The sequence below is a fragment of the Brassica oleracea genome, chromosome C1 (genome assembly GCF_000695525.1).
Source record: "Brassica oleracea var. oleracea cultivar TO1000 chromosome C1, BOL, whole genome shotgun sequence".
In the NCBI taxonomy this organism is placed as follows: domain Eukaryota; kingdom Viridiplantae; phylum Streptophyta; class Magnoliopsida; order Brassicales; family Brassicaceae; genus Brassica; species Brassica oleracea.
The window spans coordinates 32,360,295-32,378,761 of record NC_027748.1 but is presented as its reverse complement, the minus strand read 5'-3'; the positions used below and the strand labels follow the sequence as shown (position 1 = coordinate 32,378,761).

The 18,467-nt window shown below is 33.6% G+C and overlaps 1 protein-coding gene and 1 long non-coding RNA gene across 8 annotated transcripts; both read left to right on the top strand.

Moving 5' to 3' along the window:
• Positions 1-11,245: 11,245 nt before the first annotated feature.
• On the top strand, positions 11,246-14,373 carry LOC106328113. 7 transcript variants are annotated; one of them, XR_001267567.1, is made up of 10 exons: positions 11,246-11,622; positions 11,699-11,798; positions 11,902-12,018; positions 12,104-12,235; positions 12,407-12,499; positions 12,574-12,700; positions 12,784-12,995; positions 13,090-13,239; positions 13,425-13,880; positions 13,957-14,373. It is a non-coding gene; the product is annotated as an uncharacterized LOC106328113 (long non-coding RNA). The 7 variants fall into 7 exon arrangements; XR_001267564.1 differs by having other exon boundaries at positions 11,884-12,018; XR_001267563.1 differs by having other exon boundaries at positions 11,874-12,018.
• Positions 14,374-15,324: 951 nt separating this feature from the next.
• Positions 15,325-16,475, top strand: LOC106299875 (cysteine-rich repeat secretory protein 18-like). The gene is made up of 2 exons (XM_013735893.1): positions 15,325-15,750; positions 15,994-16,475. The coding sequence occupies exons 1-2, from the start codon at positions 15,403-15,405 to the stop codon at positions 16,453-16,455; spliced, it is 810 nt and encodes a 269-aa protein (XP_013591347.1). The 5' UTR covers positions 15,325-15,402; the 3' UTR covers positions 16,456-16,475.
• Positions 16,476-18,467: the final 1,992 nt, after the last annotated feature.

Sequence of the window (18,467 nt, the reverse complement as noted above, 5' to 3'; positions counted from 1 at the left end):
ATCTAATTCGATCTGTTATATGCATATATATACATATATGTAAAGAATTATATATATATGTTATATATATTATACTTTATATCAGTTTTACAATATTTTTATGAATTAAATTTATTTTGTTAGGTGCTAGAATTTTAAAAGGTTAAATAATGTTTTATTTTTGTAATAAAATGTTATTATTAAATTTTTCAATTATTTTTAAAATTTTATTTTATTTACGGATCAAATCAGATATTCTTTAAAATTCTAAAACATTTCTGATATCCGAGTCACCGAATATCTAGGTGGCTAAAGATCGAATCGACACGATGCTTCCAAATACCCATATATTCGATCTGTGCCCACACCTATTTACGGATACAGTTTTATTTTCTTTTTATGAAAAATATGACTAATGTCAAGGCCTTTTTTATTTTAAATTAATTTTAATTTTATCTTTCATGTATTCTTTGAACAAAAATGTCATTTAATATTAATTAATAATATCTTTATATATTTGTCAACTATAGCTATATATTTTTTTACATACACATACATGTGCACCTTGATGTGAGCACTTTGTAACTAAGTATTCACCACAACTGAAGTATCTAATTTTTTTGAAAGTTGAAATATTTTTTTTTAATGCTTCTTTCACTACCGACCAAATTGTAGTGAAATGATTTGTCTTAATAATTTTCTTTTCTTTTTCTTAAACTATTATCTGTTTAGAAACTATAATATGAAACTATTGGTTCGACATGTCGACTATCTAAAATTCATAACATGAAAATAAACAAATAATATTAATTTTTTGTTTTTACCGGAAAAGAACCAAAAAATTAAGCATTTTAACCGAATAAACTAAAATGAATATTAATTTAAAATAATAGTTTTATTTTAGAAGATTAAAAGCAAAAAAAAACTTAAAATCGAACCAATAGCCAGATTAAACAGATTTAATGTCTTTTTATTTAAAATAACGAAACTAATAATCACATCCCGCGCAAGGCGCGAATTATTACCTAGTTTTAAAATATAATCTTTACTTAGCCGATGAAACAAAATTGTTTATATCGTTTTTTACTTTTTTTTTCCTTTTTTGTTGTCAAACCCTCGTAATTTTAACAAAAAAAACCCACATGATAACCACATCCCCAGTTACAAAGGCAAGATAAATACAGCACAAGATTCACTATAATCTGGCAAAACCGTCCCTTATAAAAAAATACAAGTCTTTAAAAAAGTATATACACACTTATTAGGCTGTTTTTTTTTAAAATTAACCTAAGACATCTATCCTTTTTAAGAAATTTATCTTAATATAGTCATCTCTCGTCTGTTTAAGGTAAATGTGATAATTTTCAAGATCGTGAGTTCATCGGATCAAGAAAATATTATGGATGTCAGATCTAACTTGTTCATAAACGAAATTTAAGAAAAGAGTTGGTGGTATCGACTGATCGAAAATACGCGCACTAATTAGACTGATTGCACTAGTGACACGAAGAATATTATTATAGTTTAGTGTTTGATACGTTGTGGAAGGAAAAGAGAAGTTGTTGTCCACAAGTTGAGTCAGTGTTGATGCTTAAGTCCACTTGTGTGGATCCTATTAATTCAAAGTTCGAAGCTTTTTTTTCTTTTCTCATTTTGTCCTCAGATTTTTCTGTCTGTTGTTTATTGTTGCCTGTTGATACGACTCCTTGGCCGTCCAATCTTTCCAAAAAGTATGTGACCATTATTTTTTGGAGTTTTATTATTACGATATTTGTATTAAATTTATTTATATAGTTGGTCCGTAGGACATAAAATCAATTTATACTCGTAAGCACTAATCTAGATGGTACATAAAATATATTTTTAATAGTTTCGATCGATGTTGAAGTGAAATGTCCGAAGTTAACTCGGTCGGTGATATGATGTCGTAATCTGAAGCATACATTTTATTGGCATTCTAGGTGATTTTCGTTAGAAAAAAATAAGTATAACATATTGCACGTATTGCCTCTTAACAAATGCAACTGTACAAGTCCAGGTTTATTCCCAGTGGCAAGCGTTTACACAACATGTACTATCTTTTCTGGAGGAAGAATAATATCATTGCACCAGACCAAGATAGGGATCCTTATCCCTGGATAATATGGTATATTTGAAAGGCTCGCAATGATAAGCTTTTCAGAGGTATAGACAGAGACCCTTTTGAACTCGTTCGATACGCAGAGAGTGAATGTCAGGCCTGGTTTAACGCGAATGAGACGATACCACCACACGTCCAGGCTACCAATAATGATGCAAACCAAGTCTTAAGCTTGGGTAATATCTGTCTACTAGATGGATCTTGGACAGCTTCTGACCGCTTTAGTGGATGTGGATGGGTCTGGATGGATAGTAGGGAGGACATACAACTTATGGGAACACGAAACTTCACTCGATGTGAATCAGCGCTGCATTCGGAGGTAGAAGCGCTGCGATGGGCGATGGAGAACATGCTTCAACACTCGCCGTGCCAGAGCTTTGGAACTGACTGCAAGGAGCTGATTGCAATGATAAATGAACCCCAGGAGTGGCCAAGATTTGCGACAGAGCTGGAGAAGATAGAGACGCTGCAGATTTGTTTTCCGGATTTCAAAATCACCCATGTACCACGAGTGCGTAGTCAGCTTCCTGATTTTTTAGCTAAGACTGCTAGGAGTTTTCGTAGAGAGTTACTTTTCATTGGTTGTTCTATTCCGGCCTGGTTACTCAGACCACCTCAAGTTTGAGTAATAGAATGACCGTTCGACGTCAAAAAAAAAAAAAAAAAAACAAATACAACTGTACAGGATCATTATTATCAACTACTTCATAAGATTTTCAAAATTATTAATATAAATTTTAAATATAAAATTCATGTCAATTTCAAATAACAGTTTTTTGGTGATAAAGATATTAAGTTTCTGAGAATTTTTATAGTTAAATGTTAATATAATTCAATATAACTTATATTCAATTATAAAAGATTCAAACTTGAAAATCCTCAATATAAATGCCCTAAGTAATAGAGTTATGGTAAGTTATAGTCAGGGACTAATCCAGAAGTTATACTACGTTTGACCCGTACGTCTTTGTAATGGTTTTCTTGTTATAGGAGCATAAAGTAAAAAATATTTATTGTGTACACTAAAATGAATTTTCACAATTATCTAACTAATTTACGTAACTTTACCTTAGAGAAATATTAAAATTTTAAAAAAATTACATGTGTAGAAATTAAGAACAAAAAAATTAGTTGAAAAATAAGAATAATGCACAATTTTCTTAATATTGGTTGTTGTTTTTTAATTAAATTTCTTAAAAGATTTATATATATTTTTTTAATTAGATTGATTCGACTTTAGACATGTGAATCAACACTGACTAATTTCTAATATATCGAACCTTAATCCTATAATCAAAATTCCCGACTTGTTCAACTCCCAAAAACCAAAACCTTATTCAACCTCACACAATTATATTTTTTGACTGTTCTCTTCGGAACATATATAGCAAAACTCTATAGCTTGACCATTTTTTATCTTTAGCAAATTTTCATCAACTTTTGATTTATCTTTATTTCTGCCAAATTGTAATTAGTTTTAACAGTTTTCCCTATTTTTACTAAGTTTTATAACTTAAGATCACTAAATTCACATTCCATATACATCAGAAGTTCAAAACGCATATTGTTTCAAACTCCTCTTAATCAAGTCTTCACTAATAACCTAACTAACTCACAAAATTCTAAACCCATTAATAATTGATGGTTTTTCAAAAGGTTTCTTACATAAAATAACAATAAAAAATAAAAAAACAAGTGAGAATTTATTTTTTAAGTTAAGAAACGTTTCTGGTACAAAAAAAACATTTAGCAAAAAGTGAGATACTCTCTACCACATGTTCACATTTAATACCAATTCATTTTCAGTGATTAAAATTAATTGCATAATAAAACAGCTTTTAACTATTGATTTAATATTGTTAAGAGACTTCGTTTAAAAGACCCATGAGTGAGGGTACTCTAAAGAGCTAATAAATCATAAAACAACAATTAAATGCTTAATCAACAATTTTTTTTTCTCTTTTTTTTTTAAAAAAAAGAGAGAAGGTAGTGTGAACTTGAAAATATCTTTGTTTTCAACCTAAAACAGCGAAATGAATAAACGATTCACAAAAAGTTAAAAAAAAAAGACACAGAACGCGTCTCTTTGCTACCCTAGCGATAAAGTAGCCGCCAGCAACGCTTCAGCTGCTCTGGGGTCGGTGCTCCTCACCGCCGTTGGGAGCGGCCCCGCCTCGTCTCTCTTCTTGTATATACGGTGTTAATCGAAGCAGTACAACATCTTTGATAGGATGGCTCCAGATCTGGGTTCAGAGTGAAGATTTGGTGATTCTTTGGGTCAGATTTTGGTAGCCTCTGCTCGGATGGAGATGTTTTGGGTGCAGGGCCCTCGGATTCCATGGGTGGTCGTAATTAATCCACTGGATTTAAGCTCATGTGTATAAAAGTCCGGCTATCTCTATTACTCCTTTTCATCTCCTATTTACGGCCATTCTTAGGATGTTTTGATGCTGCTGATGATTTAGTTTGTAGTTCTAGGTCTTTTGTTTGGTCCTTAGACTGACAACATGGTACTCTAGAGAAGGTGTCGGGTTTCTCATCTGCTATATGGCTTTGTTTGAGTTGTTTCTCCAACTTCGAATCTGTTTTTTGGTGCGTAGTACATGACTAAATCGGCTCTGATGTGGGTGTTTAATTCTTCCATCGGAATTGGTGAGGCGGTTTCTCTGACGGGTCAGCGGTGGTTCTGAGTGTTTGACCTTTTCTTCTCTGTCCATTGGTGTCATGGTCGAAGGCTACATAAGCGTTGGCTTGTGTTTTATCTTGGGGTTGTGCTTCAGATTCTAATGAACTTATGGAGGTTGCTGGTTTTGAGGCAATGAGGGAGTGGCCTCTTAGAGTTTTCGGTTTCGGTCTCCGGACCGTGCTCTGTGTTTTCCTTGTCTGAATTGGAAGGTGTCTTGCCTCTTATCGAGTTTTATCCTCTGTAAGTTCCCCTCGTTTGTCCATTATTTCTATTGCTAGGATTGTTCTTAGTAAAGCTTCGGTGCTGTGATGTTGTGCTATTTCTTGGTGTTTACCAGACGGGTTTCTCCGGATTTTATAGTAAGGAACTGTGGAGCTTTAGCTCAATTGCGTTGGGTTCTTGAGTAGTAGATTGTCAAATGAGTTCTTCTTCATCGGTTACTCGGATGGAAATCCGTTTTCTTGTAGTTTCCTTATGAAGGAGTTTTTTCTTGAGTGGCGGTTGCTCGTGATGTTGGATTGTGTTCTAGAGCTTTGCTCTCATCTAAAATAAATGTGTCTTTTAACGCTTTTATTCTCATTCTGGCATCCGGTATCGACTTACTTCACTTCTCTGAAAATTCTGTATTTGTCCCAGATGTTGTTAGTGTATTGTTTCCTTCCTTGTTCTTAAATTTATGTGTTTTATATTGTTTTCTTTCTAGTTTCTATGAGGTGATGTTAACTTTGCCGGTTTATGACTCTGGAAGAAATGTGTTCTTTGATGGTTTAGATGTGTAAGAAATGTTTTCAACTTGTTTAATATAATCTTCGAATGACCAAAAAAAAAGAAAAAACGATTCACAAGTTTGGCAGAAGAATCAATAGAGTAAAAAGTTTTGAGATTCCAATATTGAAAGAAACGCCGGTTTTGTTCCAAAAATGGAAAGAAATTTTAACAAAAAAAGGAATTGATATGTCACTTTAATGCCAAAAAAGGAAAGAAATAGTACTGCCTAGACAAAGATATTTAGAGAGAGAGAGAGAAAGTAGATTTTGTTTAGGGTCCGGCGTACGGATGGCGCGTGAGCGACCGTGCCATCGCTGGAGCCCGTCTTCTCCCACCAAGCTATTTTATTTTGCCTCTTCTTCGCCGCCCCTCAATGATCGCCTTGTCTGAGCTCTGGATCTGCTTCCACCCTTCAACGGTGGCTTAGCGTTTGGAGGAAAGACGCATTCAGGTGAGGTCCGGGCGCGAGTAAATTGGTTCGGCTGTTCGTGTTTTTGATTCTGGGAGGTGGAAGCTACCCTAGTTCCGTCATCGCCGGCCTTTTCTCCGGGAGGTGGAGGCTTTCTCAGATCCACCGACGCCGGCTTGAGTTTCCGGGAAGAGGAGACTTACTAAGCTCCGACTTCGCCGGCTCTTGGCTCCGGAGGGTGGAGGCGCTCAAAGCTCTGCGCTGTCGGTATTGGAACCCGTTGTCTTGTGGGTTGTGGCTACTAGTTCGTGTTGTGTGAAGCTGTGGTGTGGCTCTTGTCGTCACGATGGTTGTGCGGGATCAGTGGTTCGTGGCTTCCTTCTGGCGGATGATATTTCGAAGAATTCGATGAAGCTCTCTGCAGTAAGGTTAAGAGTTGAAGAAAAGTTTGGTTTCGGTGGAGGCTCTCCGTATTTGAGCTCCGACGAAACGAGGTGTACGGTGGTGGTGCTCCGATGCGGCGATGGTCAAGTCGAGGCATAGGTGACGCGTGTTGCACTGACGTTGAGATCTCAACGCGTGTCCAGCTTCCTTGACGCGTGGGCCAGCAAAGAGGCGTCCGGCCCGCGTAGTTTGTTAGTTTCGGTTTAGGCCGTAGGCCCGTATTGTTGGTCTGTTTATGCCTTCACGTGATGGGCTTTAAGTGTAGTAGTCTTTTGGGCTTTGGCCTGGTATTTGTTGTTGTGTTCAGTCCCTTTCTATTAATAATAAAAAAACTTGGCGAAAAAAAAAAAAAAGGAAACAAATTACATTAGTTGGATTCATGGAACATATAAAAACTCAGCCACAAAAAAGAAAAAAATCATTTTTCAAAAGAAGGTGTCAGGGATGTTTCGTCAATATCTAGTCCATCTCAAACGTCCATCCAAGTCTATTCCATATAAAATAGTTAATTGTTTAAATCTTGAATGATCATTGTATACGAGTCAAACAGACAAAATATACACAAAATAATAATTGTGCAAGTTAAATTTATTTGTATATATTATCGATTATCTTTTATTATATTTGATAATTTTATTTATACATATACAATATTTTTTGTTGTTATTATATAATTTCTTTCTGATGGACCAGATCAATTTTTATTAAAAGAAATAGAACTAAGCTATAATTAATATATCATGGGTTGATCGAATTGTATATTAAACAAATTATGACACAAAAATCATATTTTTTTCACCGAACACATTCTTAAAAAAAGTGAACAGTACTATTTCCATAGTTGAATTATTTTGACATTTATCTTTTATATGATTTTGAAAAGTTTCAGATCAACCATTGAATTGATATGTCATTTTAATGATTTTAGTCGTATGCTTAAGAAAAACTTACATTTTTGTAATTTAATGTCGTTTTAAGAAATTCAAAATATAACATATACAAAAAATCTAACATATAGAAAAATATAACATATAAAGTTTCTTCATTTTTATCATTTAAAGTCGTTTTAAAAAAATTTAAAATATAACATATAAGATTTCCTCATTTTTGTAATTTTAAAGTCATTTTAAAAATTTAAAATATAACATATAAGAAAAAAATCTAATTTTTTATGTCATATGAATAATGTGATTGTTTATTAGTTAATAATATAAAACTAAACAATAATGAAGAAGGATGCAAAAATTGTTATCAAATCTTTATTATTCATAGTCATTAATTAACACATATTAGTTAATTCCGTAGCTTTTATTTAAGAAAAAAAATACACGCTTCTTATATTTTGGATTGATATAATGTTTCATATTAATTGAATTTGGACCAACATTTTTTCAGTCCCCTATATATTAATTGAGGATCACTTAAAAAGTTGTAACCTTAATTTTGTACTAATTAAAAAGAGACTCTGCTTAGGTGTCACTCAATTAGGATGTTAATTTAGATTACGTGGCAGCTTAAAAATCAATTGAAAAAAATGTTAGTCCAAATTCAATTACTAGGGATCATTATATTAACCCAAAATATAAGAAGTGTGTATTCTTTCCTTAAATAAAAGCTACAGAATTACTTAATATGATTAAAATATATATATGACAATTAATGACTATGAATAATAAAGATTTGATAACAATTTTTGCATCTTTCTTCATTTTTAGTTTAATTTTATATTATTAAAAAAATTAAACAATCACATTAACCATATAATAAAAAGATATTAGATTTTTTCTTATATGTTATATTTTGAATTTTTTAAAATGATTTTAAATTACAAAAATGAGGAAACCTTATAAGTTATAAAATTTTTTAAACGAATTTAAATTACAAAAATGAGGAAAATTTATATGTTATATTTTTCTTATATGTTATATTTTTTCTTATATGTTATATTTTGAATTTTGTAAAATGATTTTAAATTACAAAAATGTAAGTTTTCTTTAAGAATACGATTAAAAACATTAAAATGACATGTATCAATTCGATGGTTGATCTAAAATCTTTTAAAACCATATGGAAGGTAAATGACAGTTCACTTTTTTCAAGAATGTGTTTGGTGGAAAAAAATAAGGTTTTTGTGTCAAAATTTTCTTAATGTTCAATCCGATCAATCCATGATATATTAATTATAGTTTAGTTCCACAATTTTTAATAAAAATTGATGCGGTCGATCGGAAAGAAATTATATAATAACAACAAAAAACATTGTATATGTATAAATAAAATGATCAAATATATTAAAATATTATTGATAATATATACAAATAAACTCTCCATGCGCAAAACGAATGTCTTATCCTAGTTGATTATTAAGCTATCACGTAAGCTAAATTGATTTCCTAAGTGACACCTAAACATGATTTTTTTAATTAGTACAAATTTAAGATTAGAATTTTTAAAATGATCTTCAATTAATATATATATGGGATTTTCGTAGTTTAAATGATTGGATAGTTTCGCTTGAAATGTGCGCAACTCCAAATTAAACCGAATGGTTTAACCCGTTTCAAGTTGGTCGGCATTTTCTAAGAGAGCTCATTAGCCAACTAACCATAACTAATTAGGGCTAAGTAAGCCCAAAATCTAAATATGATGTGAATATCATTTTAAATAATGCAGCCCACCTTTAGGCAATCATCAAAAAGGCACCAAAAATGAATTATCTGGCTCAATCAGCGGGGCTAACAATGAATCACCAACTCAGCCTAGTAATATCCTACGTAGATGATAACCTGCGCGCATGCGCGGAGTGAGTTTCTATAATAATGTTTATTTATGAAATGATTTTAATATTTTGCAACATTACAATCTTTATCGATTATCGTTGTTGAAGAGTTAACATATTACATCTCATTTTAATTATTTTTAAGACTTCATATGCACAAAAAGAAATTAAGTTTTGCAGCTGAAACAAATCACCAAAACATGCAACATCGATTGTATAATGACGAAAGGGGATTAGGTTTTCTGCTCTCGATTTGTTTACTATTGACTCTTCATAAGTGATTTCATTTTCTACCTCTGTAGAATTGTGTTTTCGTTCTCGTCTTTGTTTCATTGCTATGAGTTAAGTTTCTTTTTTTTAACTTCATTTATGAATTCAGCGAATTACATAAGTGTCAATTAAAAAAAAATGGATATCTGTAAAAATTAGTTTTACTCCATATACATATCTAAGAATCAAAATTTTGAAAAAAAAATCACTGGCAAACTATATTAACAGATTAGTGTTCAAATCTAATATATCAAGCTATTATAGAATATAAGTGCAGACTAGTGTCTAGTATATATTCACCAGCTCGGTTTAAAAATCATCTAATTTGAACAACAAAACAAATTACTTATTTCACCAATTCAGGTAATATCTGAATCCGAACGGGTAATATCCGAACCCGAATGGATATCCGAAGATCACCAAACATAAGTACACTTAACTCTATATTTCTAGTTTATTTATATCATTTTATTCAAAATATTTATATTAATGATTCTTATTGCTCAAAATTAGATAATATACATATAATTATGGACAAAATCATTTGCTACTCACTTGAAATACATATCAAGTTCTTGTTTCTTTCATTAACAAAAGTTGCTTCTAAAATTTCAAAATAATAACTAAAGTAGTGTCTTTCTATTTTTAAAGTTTTATCTCCAAACATATTAATAGTTTAATCTTTTAAAAATTAAAAAACAACAGTTAAGTTAAAATATATTTTAAATACAAAAAAACTTAAACAATGAATAATTTATTTATTTTTTCTTCAAAATTTAAATATCCGAACCCGACCCAAAATATCTGAACCCGAACATAAAATACCTGAACCCGACTCGAAGTGTAGAAATAACCGAACGGGTTCTATACCTTTATACTGAAATATCTGATACAAACTCGAACATGTATCCGAACGCCCACCCCTATGATATATGATCATTTGTATCTTGGTTGAACAAAAAAAAAGTTAAACCATTGATCACAAAAATTTTAATATGAGATTTTTACCATTTTTAGTAATTTATAGTCGTTTTTAAAAATTCAAAATATAACATATAAGAAAAATCTAATTATTTTTATTATATGATTAATGTGATTGTTTAATTTCTTTTAATAGTATAAAATTAAACAAAAAGAGAGAGGTTAATTTTTTTTTATCAAATATATATTATTCATAATCATTAATTGTCATATATATGTTAACAATATTAGGTAATTCCGTAGCTTTTATTTAAGGAAAGAAAAAATATTCTTTTGTATGTACACTATTAATTAATTTGATAGATAATTTAATAAAAAATATAGTATATGTTTATATGGACCAACTTATTTTTCTAATAATTGTAAGAATCATTCTCGTGATGACACGTGGCTACAAAAACATGTTGTAATGCTCCAGGATTAATATATATGGGATTATCTTATTATCGACTGAATCTTGCTTTAAAACTAAAGGTCGAGATTGTTTTTTCTTACAATATACAATTTTTTTTTACACTAAAGGTCGAGAAAAAATGTGACCTTGATAGTAGACAAGTTTTATTATATATAAATATATACACTGCTAATTCTAGATGAAACTAAAAGTTGGTATCTATCTATCTATAATAATAAAGTTGGCCTGTCTGCTTGCTCCTGTTGCCACGTCACTCTGGAGAGAGAGACGTTTTGCGCCACGTGTCAGTCTATTAAACATTAGTCATCGAACGTATTTATATGTCTGAGTTCTCATGTTCTCTAGGCCTATTGGATTCTTAAAGTATTATGCAGACAGGCCCATATTTTTAAGTTTTCTCTGCTATTCTGATAGAGAGATTCGAAACAGAGCCCCTGAGCCACCATAACCTTTCAGATGACACCGGCTCCGAAGCGTAACGCTTGCTGCAATCATTCACACCACATTAAAGCTATTATTAACGTGATTCACACCAATGATCCCACTCCTTTGCATTCAATCGGTTTTAGTATCTGTTTTGCACGAACTCCATCAATGGCGACCTCCCACCTTCTTCTTGCTGATTCGAAAGCTGGACGTTGACTGATAAGGAAAGCAGGGACGACGAGGATGGCTTCCTCATTGGGTTGTCTCACCGACTCACTCCCTCAACTTAACACTTCCTTCCTTCAACTCCAAGTCCGAGTTATAGGTGAGAAAGTGGATGCTCGATCTATTGCTTTATGTTTCGATTCTGATCTAATCCGACTTCTTTTATGGTTTCTCAGATAAGGATGAGAATTAAAAGAAGCACACACCAAGACCAAAACGCTAAGGCTATCTCTCTTTGAAAACGCTAAGTTCTTGCGGCAACATCTCACCCATTAGGTATATGAAAATCCATTTTCGCTTTTGCTTAAAGCATCGAACTGGAAGCTTGGATTTTGGGGTTACCCTTCTTAGCTTTCTTAAGGTTCACACGAAAACGTAGAGGAGAGTCGGTGCCGTAAGAACTGCTAGACAGACTGTGCGAGAGCTCGAATGGCTGTTTGACAAGCAAGGAAGCAGTGAACTAATGATTGTTGACATGCTACTCCTTGACAAGAAGGTAATCACGTCCGTCTCCTAACTACCCTGATCACGATAACAGCCATTCTGATTGTCTAATCTTTTAATTTACTCCTTTCAAAAAGGCAACGCTGATTCAAGGATCTGTTAGTGCGAGCCTTGATCTACATACATGTTCGTAACGGTACACACTAATGTGAATAAATCAAGACACTGATTTGGTTGTTCCGTATCATTTCCAGCTCTTGACACATCAGGTATAGACAACTTTCTTCAGTCAATTGGAAGAGATTCTGTATACATTGATCTTGAGGCAAATGTTCTAAGCATTTTACTTAGAGAACTCGTGTTCCTTTCTTGAGGTTTTGACATTTAAATCTTTTGTTTTTACTATTATAGGCTATCTGATTATTTTCTGTCTAATTCAGTTGTTGTTCTCGAGCTTCCTGACAAAACAAACTCTGTTCAAACCCATCCTCCAAAGATTGCGACAGCAGAGAAATCTAAGCATGTCGCTTCAGGTATGACTGATTTTATCAGGTTTAAAACATTCAGATGCCATTGCCTTCCTACTCAGTTTTTCTTCATGGTGCAGCCAACCCGAGCAAGCCAGCTGGTAATGTGAAGAGTGTCATAGAAAATTCAGCTCTATTAATATTCAAGAACCCAGAGAAATTTGTGGAGAATTATTTTGGACAAAACATCGGCTCTGTTGTTGTCTGGTAATAACATAAATTTCAAAATTTGAAAACAGTATTGTAATGGTTTTGTTGTGATTTACAACACTTCTCCCACTCTCTCGCAGTCAATCACTTCACCGTCCTTCACGGTTACGTTTCAAAGCTCTACCTATAAATCTGCGATGAACAGGATCACCTCAACAAAATCGAATATACCTTCTCCGTCAAGCACCATCTCCGTCCATGGCAACCTCGCACCTTCTGGTGAAATTCTGGGTGGCACGCATTGTCAAGAAAGGCAGCGAGCGGGGTGTGGACATGCTCCTATGGCGAGAAGGTAACACCGGCAAACAACCACCATGTCTTATTAATATCTTATGCCAATCTTACAGAGCCGCCCTTAAAATCTAACTGTTTATTTTCTGAAACAGAGCTTTCTTTAAAACTTTCTTTTAAGACACACCAGCTGGTAAAGTGCTCATCAACTACTACTGTAAGAGCCCGAAAGCTTCATCTCTTGAGTTTACAAAGTACATCAAACGAGAGGATATGATCTCCATGATGTTCAAGCATATGTGCAGGTGTGTTTTCTTAGTCAATGATATGAGGTAAATTCTTAACCCGCTTAAATAACAAGCAAAAGGAGAGAATGTGGAGGCTTTTGTGAAACGTCTTACACACCTCGCTGTAACATTATAGATGCATGGTTAATACAGTTTAGAGTAAACCATTATACCAATGTTGGTTCTGTTTGGGTAAATTGCAGGTTATGTACTAGAACACAGCTTATAGTGAAGTTTTTTTACGCCGGTACGAAGTTCCAGCCGAAGCGACCGTAAGAGGAGGTTCGGTTTGTATGCAGACCCGGAGATAACTGGAGAAAAAAAATTCCAGTTTACTCATTTTCTACTTTTTTCCTTTGCCCAACCATTTTAGTTAAGACTGAAAATGATTTTATTTTATAAGCTCAAACCATTATTGTTTCGCCATACTTCTGTCTATATTATTTGAATATTCAACACTCACCTATCTTGACCATTTTTGTTCCTCAGAACAGAGGAATCCAAGACCCTCAAGGTTGAGCCATTCCCCAATGCTTAAAAGATACAGCATCCAAATGAAGCTTACTCAATTCAATTTCTCTTTGAAACATTCAAGTTTCACTGTCTCCAGAATTTATGACCACCACCAGCGACCACCCATACCTAATTTTGACAATCGTGTGAGCCCAAACCCATCTATAAACCGTTGTCTAATAACTGAAAGCACTGACTATTATTTGTTATTGTCATGGGCAGGAAGGTAATGACTACCCCAGTGATGACATGCTTGGTATTGGAGATGTGGAGACAAGTCCCTCTCCTGTTGTGAACAGAAATGTGTCAGTGAACACAAAAGATTGTACTGCTGACGGTATGGTTGTAGGTGAAACAACTGAGACAAATGCACCAATTGATCCCTGTTGATGCCAAAAATACTGGAGAGGAAGAACAAGCTCGGGAGGATGCAGACTCCACTAAGAAGACCCCACATAAATTGAAATCTCACCTACGAAGGGAAGGAGTCTGTGTGAAGACTTTTCTTTTTTTTTGTAACACTTTTCATTCTGAACATTTTTCAAATGAGTTTTCTCTATTTTAAGTTTTAGTTCATTTCATGGGAAGTCTACTTAGTCACATTAAATAAAAAAAAGCTCAGTTTTCAGGTTTTCTTCACTTACTGTGGGAATCAATTAAAGAGATCAAACTTACACTCTATTATAGCAATGGTAAAAGGGTCTCTTCTGAAGGTTTTAGAAAATAAACGTCTAACGTCAGACATTTGTATTGTATTATAGACTGTGGTTCCACGTGAAAGGAATCATCCACATAGGTCACATCAAATAGCTAAATAAGCAAACCGAAGACCTTCTCTCTACAGCTATAATGTCTTAACGAATGTATCATTGCTAAGAGTGCATCAAACACAAAATAAGTTACTATCCAAGTTAGCACACCTGCACACCCAACAATTCTCCTATGTCCTATCTTCGTATTGCAAAATAGTCAAATCCCAGAAACCTAAAGACATCACATCTTTACACATGAAATGGCATAGCACATTATTCAGCTGACAAAAGTCCAACACACATTTACAAGCAATCAACAACTGAATTTACTTTGTTATGATTATCAGTTTTTTATTCAACTTTTATTGAATCATCCGGTCACAACCACTATTGTTATTCTATATTGACCTAAGCAACTTCAAAACAAAGTAAATACATTACGCCGCTAACCATATCAAATGGTTCTGAAAATAATATTATTCTTTTTAACATATAGTCACCTTCATATTTTTGAACATATTTTATTTATTAAGACCATAAAATAAATTGTAAATTAATTTAAGAATAAAATATACGAACCCCCGGTGCATAGCTGGAAGACCACTAGTCTTATCATATATTCGATTAAAGAAAAAATAAGCAATCTCGTAATTATAGAAATATGTTACAATTCCTTCATTCGAGGTTAGCAGTGGGATAATACAAATCGTGTGATCGTAAGAGGTAGAATATGTCGCACCTTTTTTTCGCCGCAAATACTTAGTCTTAGCTCCACTCTGCTCTCTTTTTACCAATCAGGCAACCACACACCTTTTATCCAATATCCATATCCCTCCGAGTCTTCTACACAAACATCTTAAGGCTTATTTCACAGAGAAACAAGTATCAAAGAAGAGCAAAGAGTTTATCAACAACAATGTATATTTTACCGTCTGAATCAAAACGCCTCTTTTTGGTCCCTATCTTGGCCGTGATGGCCATGCAATTTCTCTTTGTACGCACTGTTTCGTCAGTGAACATGACAAATACATATCTACACCACAAATGCTTTGTCGATCAAGGGAAATACGAGCCGGGAAGTAAGTATGAGGAAAACCTAAACTTTATCATCGAACCAATCCCTGTAACGAGTGAGAGTTTTGAAAGAGGTACCAAAATGGAAATGATCGGTGAAGGTCCTGATTTAATATCCTTCACCCTTCAGTGCCGCGGCGATATCAGTGGGCCTAGATGCCGTTCTTGCTATGCTACTGCCCTTTCCGCGGTAAACTCACTTCACTATCTATTATTGATTTAGTTGTCACATATATAGCCAGTCCTGAGATCTTTAGGCATAGGCAATTTGTAAAAATATTTAATAAAAATACTTTTAGTAATTTTGTGGGTCTATATTCACATATTTACATGCATAAACTTGTGCACACATGTATGTATCAGATTTCGTTACATCCGTGCATGCAATGTTGTTATTGATTATGGCATCCATATTGCAAAATGTATATGACAGCTTCACAGAAGATGTCCGGGATACAAAGGACGAATGATATGGTACGACCAATGCATTCTCGAGATATCTACGATTGATTCTTTAGATAAGATCGACTACAACAACAATTTATGTGTGTCGAATGCAAAAAAAATGATGGCCCATTATTATTCCAACTCGGATTGGCTGGATCTCATCCACAATCTGACAACTAAAGCCATTCGTCATGGCAATTCAAAAGGGATGTACTACGCAGCGGGGGAGACGAGGCTCGGAATGGATAACATATATGCAATGGTGCAGTGTTCTTTTTACTTGTCGTCAAAGGATTGCGAGAAGTGTCTCAGACATAATATCAAGCATTATCAAGATTGCTGTTTTAATAGACAAGGAGCGAGAGTTTTAGGTAAAAGTTGTAGCTTTAGGTATGAATTTTACCCTTTCCTTCTTGAGAAGAGCCGTCCTAAATATTTGAAAATTTAGAAAGTAGTTTGAAACAATGTGTCTTTTTTTCATAAGCTTTAAATATTGTTTTGTATTGAAATATTTGAATATATTATTGGGAAATTTAATTGTATAACCAAAAAAAAATATAATTAAGCAAATGCACATAAGGAAGCTGATGAATATAGTATAGGCTATCCAATATATATTAATTGCTATAGTACCCCTACATATGGATACGTATGTGTAATATCTTTTTTTCTTGTATTTCCCCTTTAAATTTCAATTGCTTTTAGTGTTTTTGAAAACAATTATTATTTAAAACAACGATTTTTTTTTAAAAATATAACATGTATTGAAAATTTGAAACAAACATATATTTTACAAATTTTAAACAATATTACATAAACTCAATGTTAAATCTATACCATATTACACTTTCATATAATTAAGCAAATGCACATAAGGAAGGTGATGGTTAGAGTATAGGCTATCCAATATATATTAATTTCTATAGTACCCCTACATATGGATACGTAAGTGTAATGTCTTTTCTTTTTCTTGTATAATTACCTTTTAAATTTCAATTGCTTTTAGTGTTTTTAAAAACAGTTATTATTTTATAATTTGCATATTAAAAGCAAAGATTTTTTTTTTTTAAATATAACATGTTTTGAAAATTTTAAAACAAACATATTTTTTACAAATTTTAAGCAATATTACATAAACACAATGTTAAAACTATACTATATTACACTTTCATATAGTATAGTTCAATTTCATCTTCAAATATAACAACATTTTCTTGGAGTATTATATTTGGTAAACATAGATTAAAAATGTAATCTCTCTCTCTCCATTTGTTGTACTCTTGTGTCAATAAACTTTACTATTTGTATTTGTCAAAACTCACCAGCGCGTGGTTTACACATCCACTTGTTGTAAAGGAGAAGAACGTCTATTAATATCATACTGTCAAATCCAAACGTAATGGTTATTTCCTTAATTTTTCTTATTAGTATGCTAATTCACCCATTATTATTTTATTTAGACCAAATGTGTGATGTAGTTTAAATAAATCTATATTCCTTATCAAAAATTATATTCTAAAATTATTTTCTGTTATATCCCCCAGTGACTCACCATAGCAGTCTGAGGAGACAGTTGGACTACAGTGAACCGCTGGATCAAGAATTTGAAGACAAGAAAATTTTGAGGAGATTTGGTGGTTTAATCTAAGGTTGGGGTAACCACCAACATCCTAGAGGTTTAGTGTAGTGGTTTGTTCTTTTCTAAGGACAATAATTATAAATGTTCTCTGTTCCCATTGCCATTGGCTGTTTGGGAAATATGGTTATTCTTCTTGGTTTTAGAGTTCTTATGGTGGTTGTTAGATATGTGTTATTAAACCTTGGACATTAACAATTGAAAATCATTAATTAACTCTCATTACTCGCCTGCAAGTTCCAGCTATGTCATTGTTGAATCATTAGAGCACAAAAATACAAATATAGATCTTAATCTAAGCTAAACAGATTATACTATTGATATCTTGCATATTTTCATTGTCTTATTCATTCACCCATGTGCATTTTGATCATATAAACTAGGATTTAGCCATGTTTAGGTTGCATTTTGCATACATGAGTCCTTATCAGGTATTGGAGTACTACATAGAGTTCTTGGAGACATTTGGGTACATTTGGAGCTCAAAAGAGGTGAAAAAGGTGATCATTGGACGAGCAGTGCATGGGAGCGACCTCACCGGAGCGACACCGTGAAGTTGCTGTGACACCCTTTCAGAGCGACTTGACCGGAGCGACGCAGCGAGGTCGCTCGCGTCTCCATCACCCGGAGCGACTTGACCGGAGCGACGCAGCGAGGTCGCTCGCGTCTCCATCACTCGGAGCGACGTGACCGGAGCGACGCAGCGAGGTCGCTCGCGAAGAGCGACCCAGAGCGACGTCTCGCAGCGACCCCTCCAGGTCGCTCCCGAAGCCTGGAGCGACCTCTCGGAGCGACTACTGGAGGTCGCTGCGCGACGTCTGATT

Bases quoted from the DNA above. Each gene is read 5' to 3' on its own strand.
- LOC106299875 (XM_013735893.1), top strand. From the start codon at position 15,403: ATGTATATTTTACCGTCTGAATCAAAACGCCTCTTTTTGGTCCCTATC. The intron at 15,751-15,993 runs GTAAACTCACTT...TGTATATGACAG, and splicing joins ATGCTACTGCCCTTTCCGCG to CTTCACAGAAGATGTCCGGG.